The sequence below is a fragment of the Arachis ipaensis genome, chromosome B7, assembly GCF_059453495.1.
Source record: "Arachis ipaensis isolate K30076 ecotype BB chromosome B7, ASM5945349v1, whole genome shotgun sequence".
Lineage (NCBI taxonomy): Eukaryota > Viridiplantae > Streptophyta > Magnoliopsida > Fabales > Fabaceae > Arachis > Arachis ipaensis.
Window position 1 is genome coordinate 129,640,411 of NC_142442.1, and position 22,507 is coordinate 129,662,917.

The window sequence follows — 22,507 nt, forward strand, 5'->3', positions numbered from 1 at the left end:
GCTGAATGGCGAAAAGCCATGAATACAGAAATGGAAGCTCTAGAGAAGAATGGAACTTGGGAAAAGTGTATCCTACCGACAGGAAAAAAGCCAGTCGGGTGCAAATGGGTTTTCACCATTAAACACAAGGCAGATGGCACTATTGAACGGTACAAGGCAAGGTTGGTGGCCAAAGGTTATACACAGACCTATGGTATCGACTACACTGATACTTTTTCACCGGTTGCAAAGATTAATACTATCAGGGTGTTGTTTTCAATAGCAGCAAATGAAGACTGGCCACTCCATCAATTTGACGTCAAGAATGCTTTCTTACATGGAGAGTTGAAAGAAGAAGTATACATGGAAGCTCCTCCAGGTTTCTCAACGGGATTTGGAAAACATGAAGTTTGTCGATTAAAGAAGGCTCTTTATGGGCTTAAACAATCTCCACGTGCTTAGTTTGGAAGATTTACAGTTGCCATGAAAAGGTATGGGTACAAGCAAAGCAACTCTGATCATACCCTTTTTTTGAAAAAACGGGGAGATTTAATCACTTGCCTAATAATCTATGTGGATGGTATAATCATAACGGGAAGTGATGCTGAAGAAATTGCAAAATTGAGAAGGAACCTATTTACAGACTTCGAAATGAAGGATTTGGGAGGACTAAAATATTTCTTAGGAATAGAGGTTCTACGATCCAATAAAGAAATCTTTATCTCCCAAAGAAAGTACATTTTGGACCTTCTGGCAGAAACAGGAATGGTGGATTGCAAACCAATAGATACGCCCATGCAAGTTAATCACAAGTTGAAGATGGTAGAAGGTGCCACCCTAGCAGATAAGGAAAGGTACCAGCGACTGGTTGGAAAACTAATTTACTTATCACATACTCGGCCTGACATAGCTTATGTTGTGGGAATAGTAAGTCAGTTTATGCATAAGCCACAAGAAGATCATATGGAAGCTGCTATGCGGATAGTTCGATATTTGAAGGGAGCTCCAGGAAGTGGAATCATTTTCAAAAGGAATGACCATTTGAAGGTTGAGGCATACACTGACGCAGATTGGGCGGGCAACCCAAATGATAGAAGATCAACAGCTGGTTACTTTATACTTGTTGGAGGCAACCTGGTAACTTGGAAAAGCAAGAAGCAGAAAGTTATAGCTCTTTCAAGTGCTGAGGCAGAATTTCGAGGGATCGTTAAAGGCATAACTGAAGTATTGTGGATAAGACAATTGATGACTGAGATTGGGTTTCCACCACAATCGCCAAGCCAGTTGAAATGTGATAACAAAGCCGCAATCAGCATTTCAGAGAATCCTGTACAACATGATAGAACAAAACATGTTGAGGTGGATCGACATTTTATCAAAGAAAAAATTGAGAATGAAATTATTGAGCTTCCATTTGTGAGATCAGAAGACCAGTTGGCTAATATTCTTACTAAAGCAGTTTCAAGACAAGCCCTTGCTAAAGTTCTAACCAAGCTGAGTATTGGTGATCCCACTACTCACCTTGAGGGGAAGTATTAGAATATCATAATTAGGGAACAAAATCAGGAAAATATCAAAGAGGATTAGGAAAAAATCAATGTAATTTATTAGGATATTATTCCATAACGAGTGTACTTTTAGCGTACTCTTAATCTATATATTAATAAGAACTTTGTAATCACAAATGAGAAATATGAATAACAAAATAATACTTTTCTAAATAATTCCTCGTTTCTTTCCTAAACTCTTTGTACCATGGTAACACTTTTCCCATGCAATCTCATAAAAAATTTATTATTTTTGTTCATTGCATATAGACGTGTTAGCATTAAATATTGGTATATTTATTTTTTTTTCATTTTTTTAATATCCTTTTTATTTTTATTTTTATTTTGTATTTATCTTTATTTCTCTTATATGTCTTCAAGTTTATTACTCTTATTATTTTATAGCCACTTAAATTTGTAATTTTTTTTATTTCCATATTCTTTTTGCTATGTTCTATCTTCTCGTTTTTTTTTCTTTTTCTATTCTACTCACATTTTTTTCTTAATGCACATTTTTATTAATATCTTCCATAAAAAATACTTTTATATATAAATATTGATGTTTTTTTTTGTTAAGATCAATCGTTTTACTATGTTCCATCTTTTCTTCTTTTTTTCTTTTTCCACTCCACTCACATTTTTTTAATGCAATTTTTATTAATATTTTCTATTAGAGATATTTTTATAGATATTGATGTTTTTTCTTTGTTAAGATTTTGGTATATTTACACTTTTTTTTATTCTTTCTCTTGCTCTTTTTAGATTATTGTGGGCGAATGAAAGAGTCTACTAAAAATTTAATGAGATGAGTATACTTTAATTGTTTTGACCTTAATTTTTTTAGAATTTTTATTTTGTGTTGGCAGTTGATTTTTTTATTTTTATTTCAAACAAAACAAAAATAATCTCAATTTTTATTTGTTAAATTAGTTAAAAAAACTAAATATTATAAAATATTCCTTGCAAGTGTATTCATAACTTGTATTATGCAAAAGTTGGTCAAATTAATATGTATTGTATTAATTTGTATGTTTTATTCTTAAAAATAAAAAGATTATATAATTTATTTAATTTCCAAAATATTATTTGTAACTGTTGATTTATTACAATAATTGAATTTATTTATGTTAGTTTAATTAATATTTAAAATAGTGAAATTGAAATTTTAAGTATTTAATAATAATTAGGTAAATAAATAAGAAATAAGAAAAACATTAACTATTTCAGACTTTATTTTAGAGAAAAAGATGATGGACGAAGGAATAATAGGATTTTTTATTTAAATAAATTAAAAAATATTTTATTTATTAAAATAAATAATTTTAAAAATTATTACGAAAATACGTAGGATTACTTAGCACGTATCTCGTTTATACTGTAAACAAAATAAGATAGTATGCGTGACACGTGTATATCTCATTTACAGTGTAAACGAGATACATATAAACTTATCTCGTTTACTCTGTAAACGAGATAAGACTGGATAATGCCTATATATATATGTCGTTTACAGCGAGGTTCTGGGCTCCATTTCCAACCTTTCTACCACTTTCTCCTCTCTTCTATTTCTTTCTGACTATATTACTCAGTAAGACGAAGATAGCGTGCACAGATGCACGTGATTTGAACATAATAGACTGAATGCGACATGGCACTACGCTGGGGCAGCCGACTTCGCGGTTAGTTTTGTTATCTTCACATTTATATTATCCCATATATGTATAGTCATAGTTAAGATAGTTGCCAAGAACTATAATATAATTTGTATTGTTAGCAACAGGTCACTGATAGGGTATAATTCTAGAAATGTAGTTCTCATTTTTTTATAATTAAATTTTTAACTACATAATTATATTTGGATATTAAATACTTAGGTAGATGTTTTTCAACCATTGATCTTAATTTATTGGTTACATGTTTCTTAATTTATTAATTTAGTTATTAACAATTCAAGTAAAAATTATTTTTTAAGTTGAGTGAACAACTATATAATTTTGTATTTATCTAAATTAAATTATTAAGTAAAAGTTTGATAATTAGATTATTAATTACTTTAGTGAATGTTTTTATTTTAACTAACGTACTGAGAAAATGTTTATTAATTAATTAAGTGAATATTAACGTGAAAAATTTTATTGACATAAATTCAGTTAGTACGTACGTGTAAATTTCTGTTAAATAAATGTATATAATAGTTAACTCAGTTTGTTATGTCGATGCATGTATACAAATTTTTTCTAATTGTGATCATGTATTTTTTGTTAATGGCCTCGCTTACTTCTGCTTCGACGAGTGAGTCACACGTTTCCACCACCAGACGCCATCGTTCCGTATTTGAGGGAGGCTAGCTTCGGCGACATGGTGCCTCTCAGAGACTTCGTCTTTGACAACTCCCTATCACGGCATTCTTGGAGCGCTGGCGTCCGGAGACCCACACATTCCACCTGCCATGGGGTGAGCCACTATATATCACCCTACAGGACATTGCGTACCACCTCGTGTTACGCACGCACGGGGAGTCAGTAGGGGGTGCTTTCGTGATTTCTACAGATGGTACGACATCGAGACATGGGAGTTGATGGAGCGACTGCTTGGTGCCAGGGCCCCTCCCATAGATGTCAAACATGAGTCGCACATGCTCGTCATCCTAGAGTCAAAACAGGCGAAATAAAAAAACTCCATTACCCAACGGTGCTAGCAACTTATACCCCATCCTTCCAATCTCTTTTCTCCCTAGACCACCAAGGTTGCTCAATATCAAACTCTTCAACTCAAACAATGAATTTATGCACCGAGTGCGGAATAGTAACGAATTATCACACTCAAATATCACCCTATTGTCACTGTTCCTCATACCACAATTAGGATACACACAGACAACTACATATCCGATACCATTGAATATTTTTGCATATTTTTTGGAAGAAAAGTGGAGGAGAAAAAATTATGAAATGTATGTAGAGAATACCAAACGTTGTACATCCTTTTATATCGATTGAAAATTTGTCTTACTTTATCTCATTTACATTGTAAACGTTATAATTTAACATGTATCTCCTTTACACTGTAAACGATATATATACGTGTCATGCGCACTGTCTTATCTCGTTTACAGGGTAAACGAGATAAGTAATTCTACGTATTTTTATAATAATTTTTAAAATTATTTATTTTAGTAAATAAAATATTTTTTAAATTTATTTAAATAAAAAATCTTCAATACCCTTCTTAAAGATTTGGAATGAAATCTACTTTTACCACATTAAGGAGACGATAAATAAAATTAAATGGAGTTGTCTTGACAAAAAATTGTGTTTATTTATATTTAATTATTACAAGTCACTTGTCAAGAAATTAATTTACTAATGGAATAAAAAATGGTAATATTTAGCTATATTGGTGCATGGTGTGTTATCCACATATGTGGATCTGCCATGGTCAGTGACATGTAAAACGTAAGTTACGTTTTGAGTGAAAAAAAAAAATAATAATAAACATGCAGCTGCAAAACGCAAGCTACGTTTGGCATGGTGGGACAATTACATATCGAAACGTGTTTCATGTCCCCTGCATGCTGATAGGACTAGCCGATTGACCACCTTAAAACTACCCAAATGCAGGTTGCGATTGACAGGCGGCAGAGGCAAAGCGCAGGTTGCAATTGGCAGGGTGCATCGCTGCATGACCGACACGTGTTGGAGAAGAATGCTGAAGCGGGTCTTTATAATGCAAAACGCAAGTTGGGAGAGAAGAACCAAGGGTTTCACTTCATTGAGGGTTTGTTAGAGTGACATTGCAAGAGCCTTTCACGTTTTGGATTGCAAGGATTTAGGATTTCAATGAGGGAGGAAGAAGAATAGAAGAAGGATAGTTTCATTGGGTGAAGAGTGAAATTAAGACATGATCTTGTGAAATCGTCCCATGGTACACGTGTGTTTGCCGTTGTATCTCCTGATCTCCCAATAACTTTTCTTTCGAATCAAACTAACTCAGATAAGCTAATTGTATCCTGCACCATAACCCTTGCATTTTGCATAGAATGACTACGACTCAGACTCATACACAGTGTAATCAACTCCTCTAGAGATAGTGTAGCTTTTGATTGCAGATATCACCGACTCTCTAGAACCAAATTTCATTCTGACACTAAACTCACCATCTTTCATCGTAACATTGCCTTCACCTACGACATGCGAACCATCGTTAGTCGGTCAAGGAAAATAAAAGAAATGGTATAGTGGTAACTTTAATTAATAACTATAACATACCCATATTCACATACTCAGGAAATTCTGGGCATGATCCAAAGTCCGCATAAAAGACGGAACACTAAAAGGCTGCTGGTTTACAATCGCATCTGCTTCATTTTGCACCGCCTGATTGCCTGTTAGGTCTCCATCATCGTTTTCGTCATCGACTTCGTAGTTGGCTTCGAACTCCTCTTCACTATCGTTGTTATCTTCTACCCAATCTATATCTCCGAGCTCATTAACATTGATCTCCTCGCCAACCGCGTTCAACCCCGTATGCTGTTCGAACTCAACATACACCTCTATCGTCAGCACGTGAAATTGGGTTTGTTGATAAATATAGAATATCTGTTACATACTTGCATCGTCAGTGATGGACATTATTTGAAACTATATCAACCCACCAAATACTTGTACAGGATTCTTGTATAAAATGTTGCTCACCTTTTTCGAAATGTGAACTTGCATGTTATCACAAAGACCATTTTGCAACTCTACAAAACTCATGGTGCATGGAATAACAAACGAAAACGGACATTCACAAACAAAAGTCACTCCTTCTTGTGTATTTGGTATAATCTCACAGTTATAATATACTCGCAAATTTGCAATACCTTCCATCGCCTCAACTTCACCTAACCCGACTTTTTTGACACAATTAATTGCCAAAAAAACTCACAATTATGAAATATATGAATCAAGAGGAATAGAAGTAAAAGTGAGGTACAAGTTCGGATGAATTGAGTTTCGTATTTATAGGCAAGACTCTCAATTAAAATATTCTTTTCTAAACAAAACGCAAGCTGCATTTTACAGCTTTCAAAAAAAATTTATGCCCACTTCAAACACAACCTGTTGTTGCGTTTGGATTTTTATCAAAACAAAAAAAAAATTAAAAAAGCTGACACTCATAAATCGCAAGTTGCGTTTGACTTGTTTCATAAACAAAAAAATTTTTAAAAAAAAAGTAAAAAAACAAAACGTAGGTTACAATTTTCACTGACATCATAGCAGCGCAAATATTTGATACACGTCTATTTTGTCGCGTTATACCATAATTATTTTCATATGAACAAAAATCAGTCTCACTTCTCTTTCAAACATATAATATATTTATTATTGTAAAGTCTTCCTCACTTTTTATCTGAACATTTTAGATTAAGCTTATTTATATTTTATACAATTTTATATAATTAATATTAAAATATAAAATATATATTTATAATATATATTAAAGACATTACAATAACTTTTTTTCTTTTTTCTCTTTCTCTCGCAAAAAATTAGAAGTCATCGTTTTGAGAGTCGTCACTGCCACACTAATCACAAGATGATGGTTGGCGATGACCTTCTCTCGTTATTTATTTTTCTCTTTCACATTATTTTTTAATTTTTTTTTACTTGTCTCTAATTTTTTTGTCTCTTCTCTTTCATCTATTTTTTTTCATGTTTTGTTTTTTTCTCCTCCTCTTCCCTCTTCCCTCTTCCATCCTCTCCCTCCCTATTCATTTTTCTTTCCTATTTCATCTAATTTTATTATTTTTCTTTTTTATCTCACCTAGTTTTATTATTGAATTTAAATTTTAATAATTTATTAATAATATTTATTTCTCTTTTTATGATATTTTTAGTTTTCATTATGATAGTTTTTTTTATGTTAAAATAAATTAATTTCTCCAGATTTAGGAGAAAGACACTTCAAGAGATTTTTTTTTTATAAATTTTTTTTTAATTAAAAAAATGCTTAAATTTATTAAAAAAAAGAGGTATTTTATTATATTGCTTATAATATATCTCCGTAGATTTAGGAATGAAGGAGATTTTCACTTGTTTCTATTTTCACCCATTAAAATTATTTACAGTCGAATATTATATTTTTTTATTAATTTATAGTTTAATATATAGAATTTTTTTTTCTAGATTTTAAATTTGTATTTTTTATGTTTTCTATAAATACCGTTTAACTATTTTTATAAATAAAAATATTTTCTTTTATAAAACAAATTATATATATACACTAATTTAATAATTAATTTTTTATGTGCTATAATAGTTTTGTTTTTCATATTATATAAAGAGTTTACTGAATCTAATTGGTCACATATATGTTCATTAATAATAAGGTATTTGTTCATATATATAGTGAGAGTGAATCTTTTGCTTCAATTTTTTTTTTTTGCATATACTTAAACACTTATATATTTTAAAAAAAAAAAAGATCAAACGCACCAATTATTTACTAAATATAAAAATTTGATTGCCACTTGTAAAAAAAATAAGTTTATTAATTTTTATCATATTTTTTAGGACAAATCACCCATATAAACTATGGTGCTGAAAAATTTACGTGAATCAGCCAAAGAAGAAATCGTTACAGGGTTTAATCAAGAAACATTTCTATGTAATTCGAATCACACTTATTTGAATTACAAACACACGCACACACCTACTAATTTGGATCAACATGATTCGAATTACACACAATTCGAATCAGGGTTATTCGAATTACACACGCTGCACATAGTAATTGATTCGAATTACTCATGATTTAATTCTGCCCATTCTTTTATTAAAAAATTAATAATTTATTAAAAAAATATTAAAAAAACCAATAATTTAAAAGTTAAAAAATATATATTTTATTTCATACATTAAAAAAAAGCTAACAAAATATTTAATTACGAGACTTCTTTAAAATATTAATGAGTTATCAATTCGAATTTCATAGAAAATGGCTTAAAATGGCTTAAAATGTCCTTTATTCTATGCAAAACAATTTAAAAAAAATAGCTTAAAAAATGTTAGAAGTATTATAAAAATTTGTAATAGAATAAAGTATCGTTTTTGTCCCCAACGTTTGGGGTAAATCCTATTTGTGTCCCTAACGTTTAAATCGTCCTATTTATATCCTTAACGTTTGTAAAAGTGATTTAATGTTATCCTGCCGTCAATTACACATCATGAACGCTTTAGTTTGAGTTTTAAAAATCTCTTCTTGAAGTTAGAATACAAATATCTGGGATAGAATCGATGATCTACTTCGAAAAATAGCTCATCAAATGTTGAAACTAATTCCTACAACATTTACATAATTCACTTTTCTAAGGACATAATTGAATCTAAACACAAATAATGCGTATAATATTAAAATCGAACACATCCAAGTGAGACCTAATTGAGAATGAATACATTCAAGTGAGAATAATTGAAAAATATAATTTGATTTGTTAGTATAATTGATAGTAGGATAACATTGAATCACTTTTATAAACGTTAAGGATACAAATAGGACGATTTAAACGTTAGGGACACATACCCAAATGTTGGGGACAAAAACGATACTTTAGTCTTTGTAATATTCTGGTAATTTAAGTAAATACGTGATAAAAATATATTTTCTTTAATTTTTAAATTATTATTGACTATATAGAGTATTTCTTTAATGTCCTAAGTCAGTAGGACATTACAAATTTTTATAGTACTCTCAACATCTTTTAAGCTATTTTTTTAATTATTTTATATAGAATAAAATATTTTTTGTGGTATAATTTAAATAAATTTATTAAAAGATATTAATGAGCTATTAAAAATGGGCAAAAGAGTATTGTATGAAATTCGAATTGATAGCTCATTAATATTTTAAAAAAGTTTCGTAATTAAATATTTTGTTAGCTTTTTTTTTTGTTGGTGACTTGTTAGCTTTTTTTTTAATCCATGAAATATAATATATATTTTTTTAACTTTTAAATTATTAATTTTTTAATAAAAGAATGGCAGAATTAAATCATGAGTGATTCGAATCTGACCATTCGAATTATTATGTGCAGCGTGTGTAATTCGAATCACCCTGATTCGAATTAGTGTATAGTTCGAATCAGGTTGATTTAAATTAGTGGGTGTGTAAGTGTGTAATTCGAATCAGTGTGATTCGAATTACATTAAAGATGTAATTTGAATTAGACTAATTCGAATTAGGCTAATTCGAATTACATAAAAATGTGTTCTTAATTAAATCATGTAACAATTATTAGTTTAATTAAATCACGTAAATTTTTTCCCAACTTAGTTTATGCGGATGATTTGCCCTACTTTTTACTTATTGTTTATACCTTTCAAATTATTCTTTTAACCATATAATTTTTTGAATATTATTTTAGTAGATTATTCCAGTGAAAACTAAAAAGCATTAGTTTGGGAGGCTCTAGAAACGAAAAGAATAATTTCAGAGGGAGCAGAAGAGAGAGACGGGGGTATCGACGGCGGTGCGGCGGGGCTGCTCGAAGTACAAAGAGCGAGTTGAGCTCCGGAAAGGAGGAAGCAGGAGGACACGTGGCTTTTACTCAGATAGAGTAGTCAGAAGTGGGTGTTTTGGGGAATGTTGAAAGCAAAATTGTTACTGATCTGATAGCGAAACGTGTCGGTGACGTTTATAATCTGCAATATCTATCTGCACTCTCACTCCACCACTGTCCGATTGAATCACACAAAATCTTTCCCCACCGTCCGATGAATCAACAGCTGGTTCTTGCTTCTTCCTCAAGATTTACTTACATACCCCCAGCGCGCAGTGAAGCACATGAAGCAATTAACACTTTTCTTTTTCTCTTTTGGAAACATTGTTTTAAGTAAATTCTTAATTAATTAAATGATTGTAAAAGTGTGATGTGAAGAAGAAAATGTTATTATTGGGGAAGGAGCAGTGAGGTCTTTTGATTTGAACGGTGGCGTCTGCTCTAACTTGGACAGACGACAGTGATATTCATATTCTCAAGAGTGAGAGAGCTTATGAAAACGATTTTTTCCTGATTCCTTATTCTCCATCTCTTTCCAGTTTCCCCACACAACTATTCTTTCCTTCCATAAATATGTAATTTTTGGTGCACTTATATTAATATTAATAATAAGCTCCTCTAAGATCTGCATCAAAGTTTAATTAATTTCCTCCCAAAAGTTGCATAAGAACTTTCCGCTTAATTAGTAATTACCATCTCTACAAGAAAAATAAGATTCGTTAATTATCAGGCTAGTCCAATTCCGGTGGAACCCACTTATCGATCTCTTTTTTTTGACATGACTTAATTTACTGAGACTGAGACTTGATTACATAACCAAGCATACCTTGAAGGTTGAGTTTTCCTTTCATATATACAACCAAAATAATTCTGAGCACTCATCAGCAACTCTATTCAAAAGTCAAACTCATGATCACCTTTAAGCATGCCCTTCCTAGTTATAGTTCTATTGTTCCACCATCAAAGCCGTTTACCACGCTTCTTTTGCCTCCTGATTCCGCGCAGTAAGTTCCATTGTTCTTGTTGGGCCTTTTCTTTTTTAAATTTTATTATTAAGAATTTGATTTTTTTGGTGACTTATTAAGAATTTGATTAATTAAATAAGTTTCTATTTCTCTTGAGAAAGAGTCTTTTTATCCAAGTTGAGAAGTTTTTGGGATACGTAGAAATGGGATGAATTTGTTTAGTACTTAACCAACTTGATATTAATTGAAGTGAAAAGGAAAAAAAGGGGAGAGAATGCTAATAATATTTTATTTATGATTATTATTCCATTTTGAAGGTGAAGATTTAGTAGGCATTTTGTAACCACACTAAGTCTTAGAGGCATATTCAATAATAAAAATGTATATATAATTTCACAGCACAAAATGGATTAGTGGTGTCGGCTCATGATCCATAAAGCTAGCTTTCAGTGGAAACAGATCGCGTTTCATTAAATAATCAATTTTTACAAGAGAATATATATTTGGTACGAGTCAGCGCAAAATCGCACTAAGGTGATGATTTTGTGATTCGGGTACAGATTTTTCTAACAGTGCACATTACATGAAAGTAAGCATGCAATCCTCAGTAACGTTTTTTAAAGGTATTTCCAGCTTTGGCATACAGCTTTAACCCATTTGAAGCCCAACTAATTTAAATTAGTGGGACCACTTCAATAGAATTATATATAGAAAAAAGGTGCAATGCATATTATTATATTGTAGCACATATCCATAAATAAAAAAAAAAAGTCATCTTCCATGAGAAATTGAGATGTTTGTTTTTGGTAATTAGAATATGAGATATTATTTTACTCTTTAGGCTGGCCTAATAGAAATTTGTTATTTGGAGACGGCCCAAGCAGTTGAAGAAGTTGTGGCAGACCCAATTATCAAATGGATGAGAAAGTTATTGGAAGATTTTCACGTGTTCCATTTACTTTATTGTTCCATTTTCGCATGTTCTATGGCTTGCAGCTCATGGGCAGGGACCCGTTACCGTTAGACTGGCATTAATCCCATTCCCATACGGTGGAATGTTCGGCTTTGGCATGTGGGTTAGTTGGAGTTTTTTGGGATTATTTTATTGTAACATAATTAACATTCGTAGCAGTATTTTATTATTTTAGGCTTTTTTTTAAAAACATTAAAATTTATATTTTCTAATAAAATTAAACAATTTATGTTATAAAAGGTAATTTTTTTTAAGATTTCAAGAGTTTTTAATTTTTACTTTTTAATACAATAAAACAATTTTAATTAAATTTATAAAGATAATTTAATCTTTCTAAAAATTCATGATTATACTCTACGTTTTGTACCTTAAATTTGGAGTTTAAAAATATTTTTGTCTTTTTCAATTAATGTTAAAAAAAAATATTTTAATCTCTTAAAATAAATTCTACACAAATTTTAGTATTTTTCAAGTTATATTCGGATTTTATTTTCTAATACAAATAATCATACCTAAAACTCACGTATTATAGTCTTTTAAAATTAATCATAAAAAATTATTTTTGTTAGAGTTTTAAATAGGTTACTTTAATCATTTACACTAAAAAAATGTTGATTATCATTAGATTTAGTATCGAACATTACCGTTAGATATATTGGCAGTTGCAACATTAAATTTATTATCCACGAAATATTACTATCGGATTTATATTTTCGACCATAAATCTGACGTAACAAATGGCGCGAAAAAAAGTTTGGTGGACACACATTTTACATCAGATTTAGGGGAGAAAAAATCCGACGGTATGGTAATTAAATGAAACGCGCCGTTTTGGTCGCAGACTATGCGTTCTACGATAAATCCACCGGTAGAATTGACCCTGAATTCAGGAGCTTGTTTCTGCCATGGAGGAGTTTGTTTCCTCCCTGCGAAATGCTACCCCTGTCGTTTGCCACCGCCGCTGCTTGCCTTCATTAACTACGACGCTAGTCTTTCTCTTTCAATCAGGTATGTCTTCTTTCTTTTTTTTTTTTTTTGCATTTTTTTAATATTGTTGACATTTGCTAATTAAACTCTAACCCTACACTCCTCTAACCCCAATATCAATTGCAGCTGCCACCACTGGTTATTTACTTAAGTATCCAAAGAATTAAACTTAAATAAAGTTTAACTAAATTAATGGTATACAATTTGATTATGTATCATTAACTGAATAATTTGGGATAAAAAGTGCATACGAAGTATTTAAATTTGGGATGAAAGGTGAGAATATAGTATTTTGAGAAGATTGGGTATGAGAGTTGAGTGAAACTAAAATTTTAATAAATTTTAGTCATAAACTTTGATATTGGAAGTTGTTTATAAACTTTGAATTAAAAGTTATAAAGAAATTATTATGGTAAATTTTAAAATTTTGAATTTTATTAGTTTAAACATTATTAAATTTAAATATTTAAAATTATATATTAAAATTTAATTTTTTTAAATTAAAATTAAAATTTACCGTCAGTTAAATTCGTTGACAGTTATTAATTTAATTATTAATAAATGATATATTACTGTCGAATTTATTAGAAGATAAATCCAACCATAACAAGCTCCAGAATTTTACCGATTACAAGTTTATATCCACCGCTAAATTCGTTAGTAATTAGTGGCGGACGAAAAAATTTGCCTATAAACAATTACTGACTGTCAGATTTATTCACCGCTAAATTCGACAATATCTAGCAATTTTTTTATAGTGTTAAAATGAACTAAAATTTTTTTTTTCATTTTTAAAATTAACCTAAAATTTCTAGTTTCTAATTTCTTATACGATAAAATAATATGAATTAGTTCTAAAATGATAGTATTTTGAACATTAACTTTAAAATATTGTTTTGTTATTTAAATCTTTTAACAAGTTTATTTTGCTCAACCTTAGTTTTTTATAAAAAAATATCAAAACTACACACATATATATATATATATATATATATATATATAAAATTATAATTATACAACGTTTGACTCTAAAAGAGTAGTTACTCTTTTTAAGTAGTATTTTAGTAGTTTTAAAAATGTTGCTTAAAGAATATTTTAATATTTTTAAAATAAATGCTAAAAATTATTTTAATTATTTAAAATGAACTTTACGAATATTTTAATCTTTTTTAAAGTAGAATACAAGTCTTTCGAAATACAATTAAACAATATTAAGACAAAATATTTTTTTATTTTTTTAATATTAATAATAAAATACCTTTTTTAGAATATTACTAGTTTTAAGACCCGTGCCAAGCACGGGGACATAAAAGAAATGCTTACCGAGAAGATGACGAAAGAACCACATGACAAACAAACCGTTCAAGGCAAAATGTTAGGTAGCAAGTTAGGAAAAATTTTTCTATAGACAACATTAATAGTATGATCTGAAGCTGTGCCGTTAGAACCAACAGATAATATCTTCAGTCCAGAATGTATGCTGACCCGAGAGAGCGCAACATAAAGCTGACCATGAGTAAAAACAGGTCTTGGAAGATACATGCCAACAGTTGACAGCGTTTGTCTTTGAGACTTGTTTATGGTCATCGCAAAGCAAAGCTCAACCGGAAACTGTCGTCGAGTAAACCTGATGGGTAATGTCTCATTATTAGGAGACATGTTCATCTTGGGAATAAAGACAACCTCACCAGTATTACGACCTGCTAATATGATGCACTCAATGATGTGGTCGCCAAGACGTCTAACCTGCATTTGCGTACCGTTGTATAGTCCATTGGATTGGTCAATGTTGCGAAGAAGCATCACAGGAACACCAATTTTAAGAACTAACCGGTGTTGGGGAATTCCTGAACAATTCAATGCATTCAATGACTCCGTGCTCATTGTGTATAATTCAGATTCCAGATGACCATCTTCATTAATTAATGTATCAGAGCTCAAGTAAACTCTCTCGCTGCCAGGGATCAAAGGCACCACATGATTGTTTACTTCAGTTACAACATCAAGTGTTGGTGCTAATATACTCCTACCCTTAAAATAATCCACGCTAGAAGAATGGAGTAAAATGTCACGATAAACGAACAACACCAGATCATGCAGACATGGAGACTCAATATCCAACAGCAAGTTGTCGTGTATTCTAATCACTGATTCGCCATCGGTGCTGTCTCCGAGTAACCCGTCGCCAATTTGAAGCAGCCATTCAGCAAATTCCTCTAATTGTACACCGTGCATATCTCACGAACCACGGCTCAGCCTCATGTTTTCAGTTAACTGCAACACTTGGCAAGATTGCCACAGGTTTGAAGCATTAATACACGAATGAACAATCTCTTCCCGGGAACCTCGAGGAATCACAGGCAATATCTGACAGAAATCATCTTCTAGAACAACAATTTTTCCACCAAATAGAGCATCAGGATTATATCCATCATCAAAACGAAGAACATCCTTAAGGCACTTGTCTTCGAAGCAAAATTTATTTAACATAGGTGCCTCATCCCATATAATTAATTTTGCAGATGAAATAAGACGTGCGAGGGGTGTGCCTTGCCTTATATTACAAATAGAGTCCTGGTTAACACTGAGTGGAACCTTAAAGCGTGAATGAGAAATTCACCCATTAGGCAACAATAGCGCTGCAATGCCACTGGATGCCACGTTGAGAACAATATCACCCTTCGACCTTATTAAAGCAGACAGTGCATTCCATAGAAAAGTCTTACCAGTTTCACCATATCCACAAACAAAGTAAAAACCACCTGTGCCACGACTAACTGCATTCGCTATTGTGTCGAACGCAGCGCGCTAGTCTCGATTCAACCGGGAAACCAAATCGACGGAAATACTTGCCAACTCTGTCCTGTCAAAATTGAGCTCGTCAAAAAAGACTGTGTCGGAAGGTTCAGTCAAATCAACAAAATCAGGAAATGGCATGTTAGTAAATTCTTTTAGGCTCTTACCGTTTGGCTGCACAAGTTTTTCAATTTTGGCAAGTATGGTGGACTGAATCTCATGAATGGAACGCTGGAAACCTGAAATCAAAATGGAAGATAGCTACATCACAAACAAATTCGACACAATGATAAAGGGAAAAAATAAATGCATAACACAATGCAAGAGGTGAAAAAAAGGGGAGTTTTTAAATGGATTGGTCTGAATTTTTGGCAATACAGTAACATGATAGGAAAAAAAATCTAGAAAGTTTACCCAAGTTATGTCTTCCAGAGAGCATCGAGTTGTCTACACAATGTTGCCAACATTGCTCCTATACCATGTCAGGGCGCACCATGTTGTTTGACATCAAAAGCATTGCAAACAACCTCCTGATATAATTCGGTGACGCCCACGAACTGGCTTCATTAAGTGCATCGATAAATTCCTTATCGTCCTGCAATAACCCTAGCGCATAACAGGCTTCTTTGAATGTATCGTACACAATGCCACCAACAGAATGAACATCAGCAAATGTCTGGCACCCTTTTTGATAATTCAATAACAAACGAAGGTAGTACTCCTCTCTATACGAGTGAGGAATATGTGTGAGACAACCAATCACATTCCCTTGTTTCCGTGGCCTCCACATATGCCCCTGCTTGTCCCAAACAAAAAATGACGGCATCTCCGCGTAAGTCAGTGTACGGGCCAGATCAAAATCCTTGTTAGCCTTAAACCACCCAATAAACATACTATCCTTTGAAACCGCAGCCTCAATAACATTTTCAATAAGTTGATGATCTTTGTACAAAATATTCTGTTCATTTGGAAAGTGGAATGGAAGGCGGATGACGTTTGGCTCTTTGAATTGAATCTCAAACCCGAATAGCCGCCAGGATGCGTCACAAGCAGATATATATCGGCAATCATAGTAGTTTTGGATTTCATCCACAGTGACAACAGAATCAGCTGAATCATGCGATCGGAAAAATGAAGCTGTGACACGGTCATTACCTTTGTGGACGTACTTGAACAAATACTTAATAGCAGATGTCTAGCAAGTATACTCGACATTTATGTGGCACCCATACTTAAGAAGCAATGTTGCATTATACGGGACAATAAACCGATTGTCGAGGTCAACATTATCCGACCATATATACTTGGGAAAACATGCACTGTCTATGGCTGTTTTCTCACAGAATGGCATTGGATAAAACTTGGTACACTTCCCATTAATCATACACGGGCTACTCGTGTTCAAAACTCCACAGGGTATGAACCATGAATTTTTGGACTAACCTGTACAGCTTAGATTGAGTGTGTTCGTCGGGTATCTCAGCCGATATATGATGGTCAATATCATCGGATGATCTTGGCTTCTCGGCTGGTTGAAGAAATAATAAAATGTGACAGTGGGGAAGACCATGCTTCTGGAATTCAACTGTGTACACAACTAAAACAAAGAAAATTGGAAAAAGAAAAGAATATGTGAGGGGACAAATAACCATTGATGGAAAAAGGACAAATGTATTGGCGTGAACTTGAAGACACTGAATGAAAAACCTTACTTCCTTTGGGCTTTCCGAATATGGACCCATCCTTTAAGTCCTTTAGCACGACATCTAACTTGATCTTGAAAACCCTTGATATGATATCAGGCCTGTCACTTGGCTTTAATGAATAGTCCGCAACACAATCTTTAATCTCGTTCCAATCTGGGTTACATGTGATAGTAATGAAATAGCTAGGATAACCGGCATACCTGCAAATAGAAAATGCATCTTTGCAATTGTTGTACATGTATTAGGGACCGCCGACAAATGAAGATGGCAAGATAACTCATTTGCCAGTTCTTGAAGCCAGTGTCTCACCATGAATTAGGCACTCATGTAGGCCTTGCAGCTGATGGGAGCGAAACTTGTTATGGTGGAACCTGTGATATTGTAGTCTTTCAGCTTCTACCATAGTGTAACTATCAACCAAAAATTGTTGGAACAAACGTCTTGATTTGAGAAGAACTTGCGACTCGTGCGTTCTCATTTGGATTTGAAAAGACAGAAACTCCCTCATGCTAATTGTTTCTCGCTTATGTAGCTGTTGCTTAGATCTTTTATCGGATATTAAGATATCACTCCGAAAACCATCTTCTCCGTACGGAAAAAGCAAGGGGTACTATAGTGCAAGGTACTGGGGATGATCAACATCAATGCGTTTCAACTGATTTGAATGTGTCTGAAGTACAACGTCCCTCTCAAGGTTATCTGTATCAAAATCACCTACAATAAGAGCAGCAACTTCAGACGCTGATGGTAGATTATATCTTCTACCATCAGTGTTCCTCTTCTTGATAAGACGAAGCTGTGGCGGAGTGGTTGAATCTTCAGCGAACCTTTGCCTAGCATATCGAAAAGACTTAGCAAGAGAATTGTGGGAATCAAGCATGCTGCTGAGGTCGGCCACAATTGTCTGATCTATAGATTTGTGTTGATTAGACAGGCTACATCAACCCAAAAATAAAATACATCAAGATAAATGAAGGTCACACCGGAATCATATAATACACATATTAAAATATCAGCAGACAATCAGTACAACCAACTCACCCAATTGTGTCAATCCTATTCTGGACTTCGTTTTTCGTATCATAGAAATAGAGCTGAGCAAACTTGGACTTGCTAGGCTGCTGTGGCATCAAACTTCCAATTGAATGGTAATTGTGGCCACTAATAACAAACATGGGGGGAGCGGAACCCTTGTTTAATGTGTACTGAATATTTCCAGCCATAGATGTGAACGAAAACATTAAAGGCCCTGATATGTTTCTGATAATGCAAAGATCATTCATCATCTCCATCCAATAACACCTTCAACAATGGTAGCAGGACCGGCAACAAAGGGAGAGTGACATTTTCACTCATACAACAAATAGCAAATAATATAGTGTTATTGGCTCCACCTTTCACAAATTGCTCGTGCATCCACATGTTTGCCCCACAAAAAACACATCTTTGCGTGGGTTACCTAATAGACCAAACATCTAGTGAACATATGAAATAAAGCAAAATCAAGTTTTGCAGGAGTACAATAATAGGTCAAAATATGGATAAACTCATAATCATAGTCATTGAGAATAACACCTGGTTCAGTAGAAGATGCAACAAAAGCTTCAACTTGGATGTCGCTAGCCTCAGGCAGATAAAAATTTGCAGACCAAGACAAGGGAATAGCCAACCCGACTGCATATTTGATGAGAACTAGTTATCAAATCTCGGAGCTAAATTTGAAACATTAAAACGATTGTGAGTTAGTGGGCGGAACAATCCGGTCAAAGACCCATGTTCAACCATGGCTACGGGTGAGGCTCGGCAAAAGGTCCCATACTAATGATGAAAAAAATCGCACCAGCTTATACGGGAGAATTGTTTAATTGTTTAATTGCAGCATAATTCCTGGCTCCAGAACATATCCTAGAGAGATGGAAAATTCAGGCATTACTTACATGGTACGTGTTATAGAACGCTTTTGTCTGTCACCGGACCTAGGTACGTTGCACGATGAGGAACCTGCAATGGAAAAAAGGGGTGTTATCCGCGGATGGACAAGCCAACACCGTGGTATGGGGCAGTATTTAAAAAAGGAATAGAATGTCAAAAACAAAAAGGAGCAGCACATGTGATCACGACAACTAAGCAATATCAGCGGTGAGTATTGCACATGGGGGGAATATTGCTACGTTCCGCGGAGAGCCATTTAGCCAAAGAATAAATTAGAAAAGAGATCGACCATAGATTGACAAAGTAAAGCTAACCTTGGACTGTGACAACAGAGGCGGGTGATTTTTGGAGCACACCAATAGCGGTTTGGAAGGACTCAGACATGTGTCTGTTAGGATCAACTGCAATAGTAGAAAATCGTAGATGAAAGTTTATAAATCATGCATAAACACACCAGTAGAGCAACAAGATAAGGGTCACACAATTTCCAGCAAATAATGACATGTTCCCTAACAGAGGAAAGAATGGATCACGCCGAAAAATGAAAAAGTCTAATGGAAAAATGACGCTGAGCATGAAGCGAACTATGTAGTGGACAACGACTAACAAACCATTCTCGGGGCCAAATGGACTCAGCAACACATTGACCTGGCGCCTCTTATGACCCAGCAAATTTATCCGCCGTTGTCGTGCGAGCTTAGCTTGGTGTTCCATGGAATCCAGGCAACCGAACTGGTTGCCAAAGGGGTAGGTGTGTGGAATAATTTTGTTACAGGCACTCAAACTGATTTCAGACAATTGCAAAAATGGACACCGCTCGGCTAGACAATAAAGGCAACATGCAATGATAAAGGTCAACGAGTAATGGAAGAAAGGAGATGACCGAAAGATCTACATCAGGAATGATGTCAAAGTTAGACTATGAAAAACACATGTGCTCAGGCGCTTGCTTAGTCTTTGACCATTAAGGAAAAGAGATCAGTTCACAGAGGAAACAGATCAATTTAGCATCCCGCAACTGATTTAAATTCAAAAAACAATTTAAAAAACAATGAACTCAAGACATAGTCAACCGATCACCTTAACATAACCAAAAGAAAGAGAGAAGGAAGTTAGCTGATAGGGGAAAATTGTAATTGCAGAATCATAGTTACACTTATTATTTGTAACATAAAAAAGGAGTAGTGGAACATGGAAACAGGAGTCCAGGTAAACACCAGTTCGGTTTGACTACTCAGCACATAATTGCTATATCTAGAGGGAGCAAATAATGACAAAAGAAATGTTAAGTGAGTTCTGGCATACAAACAAAGGTGCCGCAGGAAAGAATTAGAGAGGTTTTTTTAAGAGAATAGAAGTAATGCAATGTGTTTTAACTTAATCTCCAAAACGGGCCTTGCAACTTATTATGCAAGGTCAAAAGGAATAGTGTGAAATATGCATTGTTCATATAAAAGATGTGATAAGAAAATTTTAGCCATATCTCAACATAAGAGAAAATCTCTTTGGTTAAAATAATCAAATTTTAATAGTTTAAGAATCAAATTTTAACAGTTTAAGAATGATTGTTCGATATAAGACATTTATTTGTATCCAAACTAATTTTCTCTACCTCATACAATATGACAATCAACTGTTGGACAATAATTTGGCGTGCTGATGCATGCAAAGATCTTCCATGCGTGTAGGTAAATGAAATTTTTCTCTGGTCTTTTGTGCTTAATTACAATTTATTAGCACGACCATAAATTGGTAACAATCTGACTTGAAATCGAAACCATAGAAGAAGGCAGGGCATAAATAAACAACAGCAGAATAAAACCCACTATTGATAAGGTATAAGATAGCCTTGCTTATAAATAAGAGTTGTTTATCTTCGAATGAGTGGAATTTAAAACCGCTTGGTCTATTTGACCCATGGAAGTATGTAGAAAATCTTGACAATGCTCTAACATGGAAGTGTACAATCTACACACACAATATAGGAAAAAATAGGCTTTCTATTCAAAGAAAAATCTGCTGCCACTTTTGGAAAAATGTAAGTACTTATAAATATGGTGTGTCTTCACAAGTTAAGGAGGATCGCGCAAATCATATTGCGACGCCTGTGTTTGAATGACAAGAGGCTAATCTAAATAGAATAATTCAATTATTCAATTAATGTGAAATTATTGGCAGATGGAAGTCTGTTCAAGGAGATATATTTTTTATACAGCATCAATGAAAGGAAAATGTACTTGTCGGGCACAACTCTATCACCTGTTATGCTGGTTCGTTATTGATTGGGTATGAATAATGTTAATGATGTTTTGAAGGATGGAAGAAGAAACCTATGCATCTAACCAATTTGCATTAAGCCCCGGGGAACGCATTGCAAGGAATCGGTTAGTGATAAATATATCATTATGCACAGAACAGATACATCTAGGTGGGAAAGTGCGGGGCGCAACTAAAATGGCTTGTCATTCATGTTGTGTTGACGAAACTCCAGAAAACCAATCACTATCAACAGTTATTAGAAAATAATTAACGAAGAGGGTATGGGAATGAGCACACTGTTTCATACACAGGTCCCATGCCTAACACAGAGCGCCACTAATCAGGTAACTCAACGCGGTTACCGCAGAACTATTCTTGAAACAAAAGAGCTTCATCTCCAATAATACCCCAGTTTAAACCCCCTCCCCCCATGGCATAAGAAAGCAAAGTGAATAAGCAAATCCAACCCGTGAAATTCCATGTTTAATGACATACAACATTCAGGTTGCAATGATAGGAGTACACATAAACAGAGAAAAAAAAAGGAAACTCCTACATGTTAACGAAATCAGTAAGATTTTGGTAACCAAGTGAAGTAGTGACATAACATCTGACGGGGATCACAAAACCACATGGAAGGATAAATAGAATAGTGTATAAACTAACGTTAGCATCAATATGGGGCATCTCAATCCAGACCAGGCGAGAAGCCCAACCAAGGGCCGCCATGAGATCCAACACTATGATTGAGCAAACTAAATAAAAACGACGACAATGAGACGATGCAGTAGCATGTTAACGTGGCATGACACATTGCTAAT

At 33.5% G+C, this 22,507-nt stretch overlaps 1 protein-coding gene and 1 pseudogene across 1 annotated transcript; both read right to left on the minus strand.

The window, feature by feature from the left end:
• Positions 1–14,355: 14,355 nt before the first annotated feature.
• LOC107607675 (uncharacterized) lies at positions 14,356–15,255 on the minus strand (annotated as a pseudogene).
• A 354-nt stretch (positions 15,256–15,609) lies between these two features.
• Positions 15,610–20,141, minus strand: LOC148554108 (uncharacterized). Its single transcript, XM_088494993.1, has 10 exons — positions 19,910–20,141; positions 19,742–19,828; positions 18,964–19,169; positions 18,537–18,700; positions 18,122–18,430; positions 17,497–17,695; positions 17,233–17,386; positions 16,268–16,944; positions 15,847–16,050; positions 15,610–15,801 (listed from the first exon to the last, which is right to left on the minus strand). Exons 1-10 carry the CDS (start codon positions 20,139–20,141, stop codon positions 15,610–15,612), a joined length of 2,424 nt encoding a protein of 807 aa, XP_088351119.1.
• Between the last annotated feature and the right edge of the window lie 2,366 nt (positions 20,142–22,507).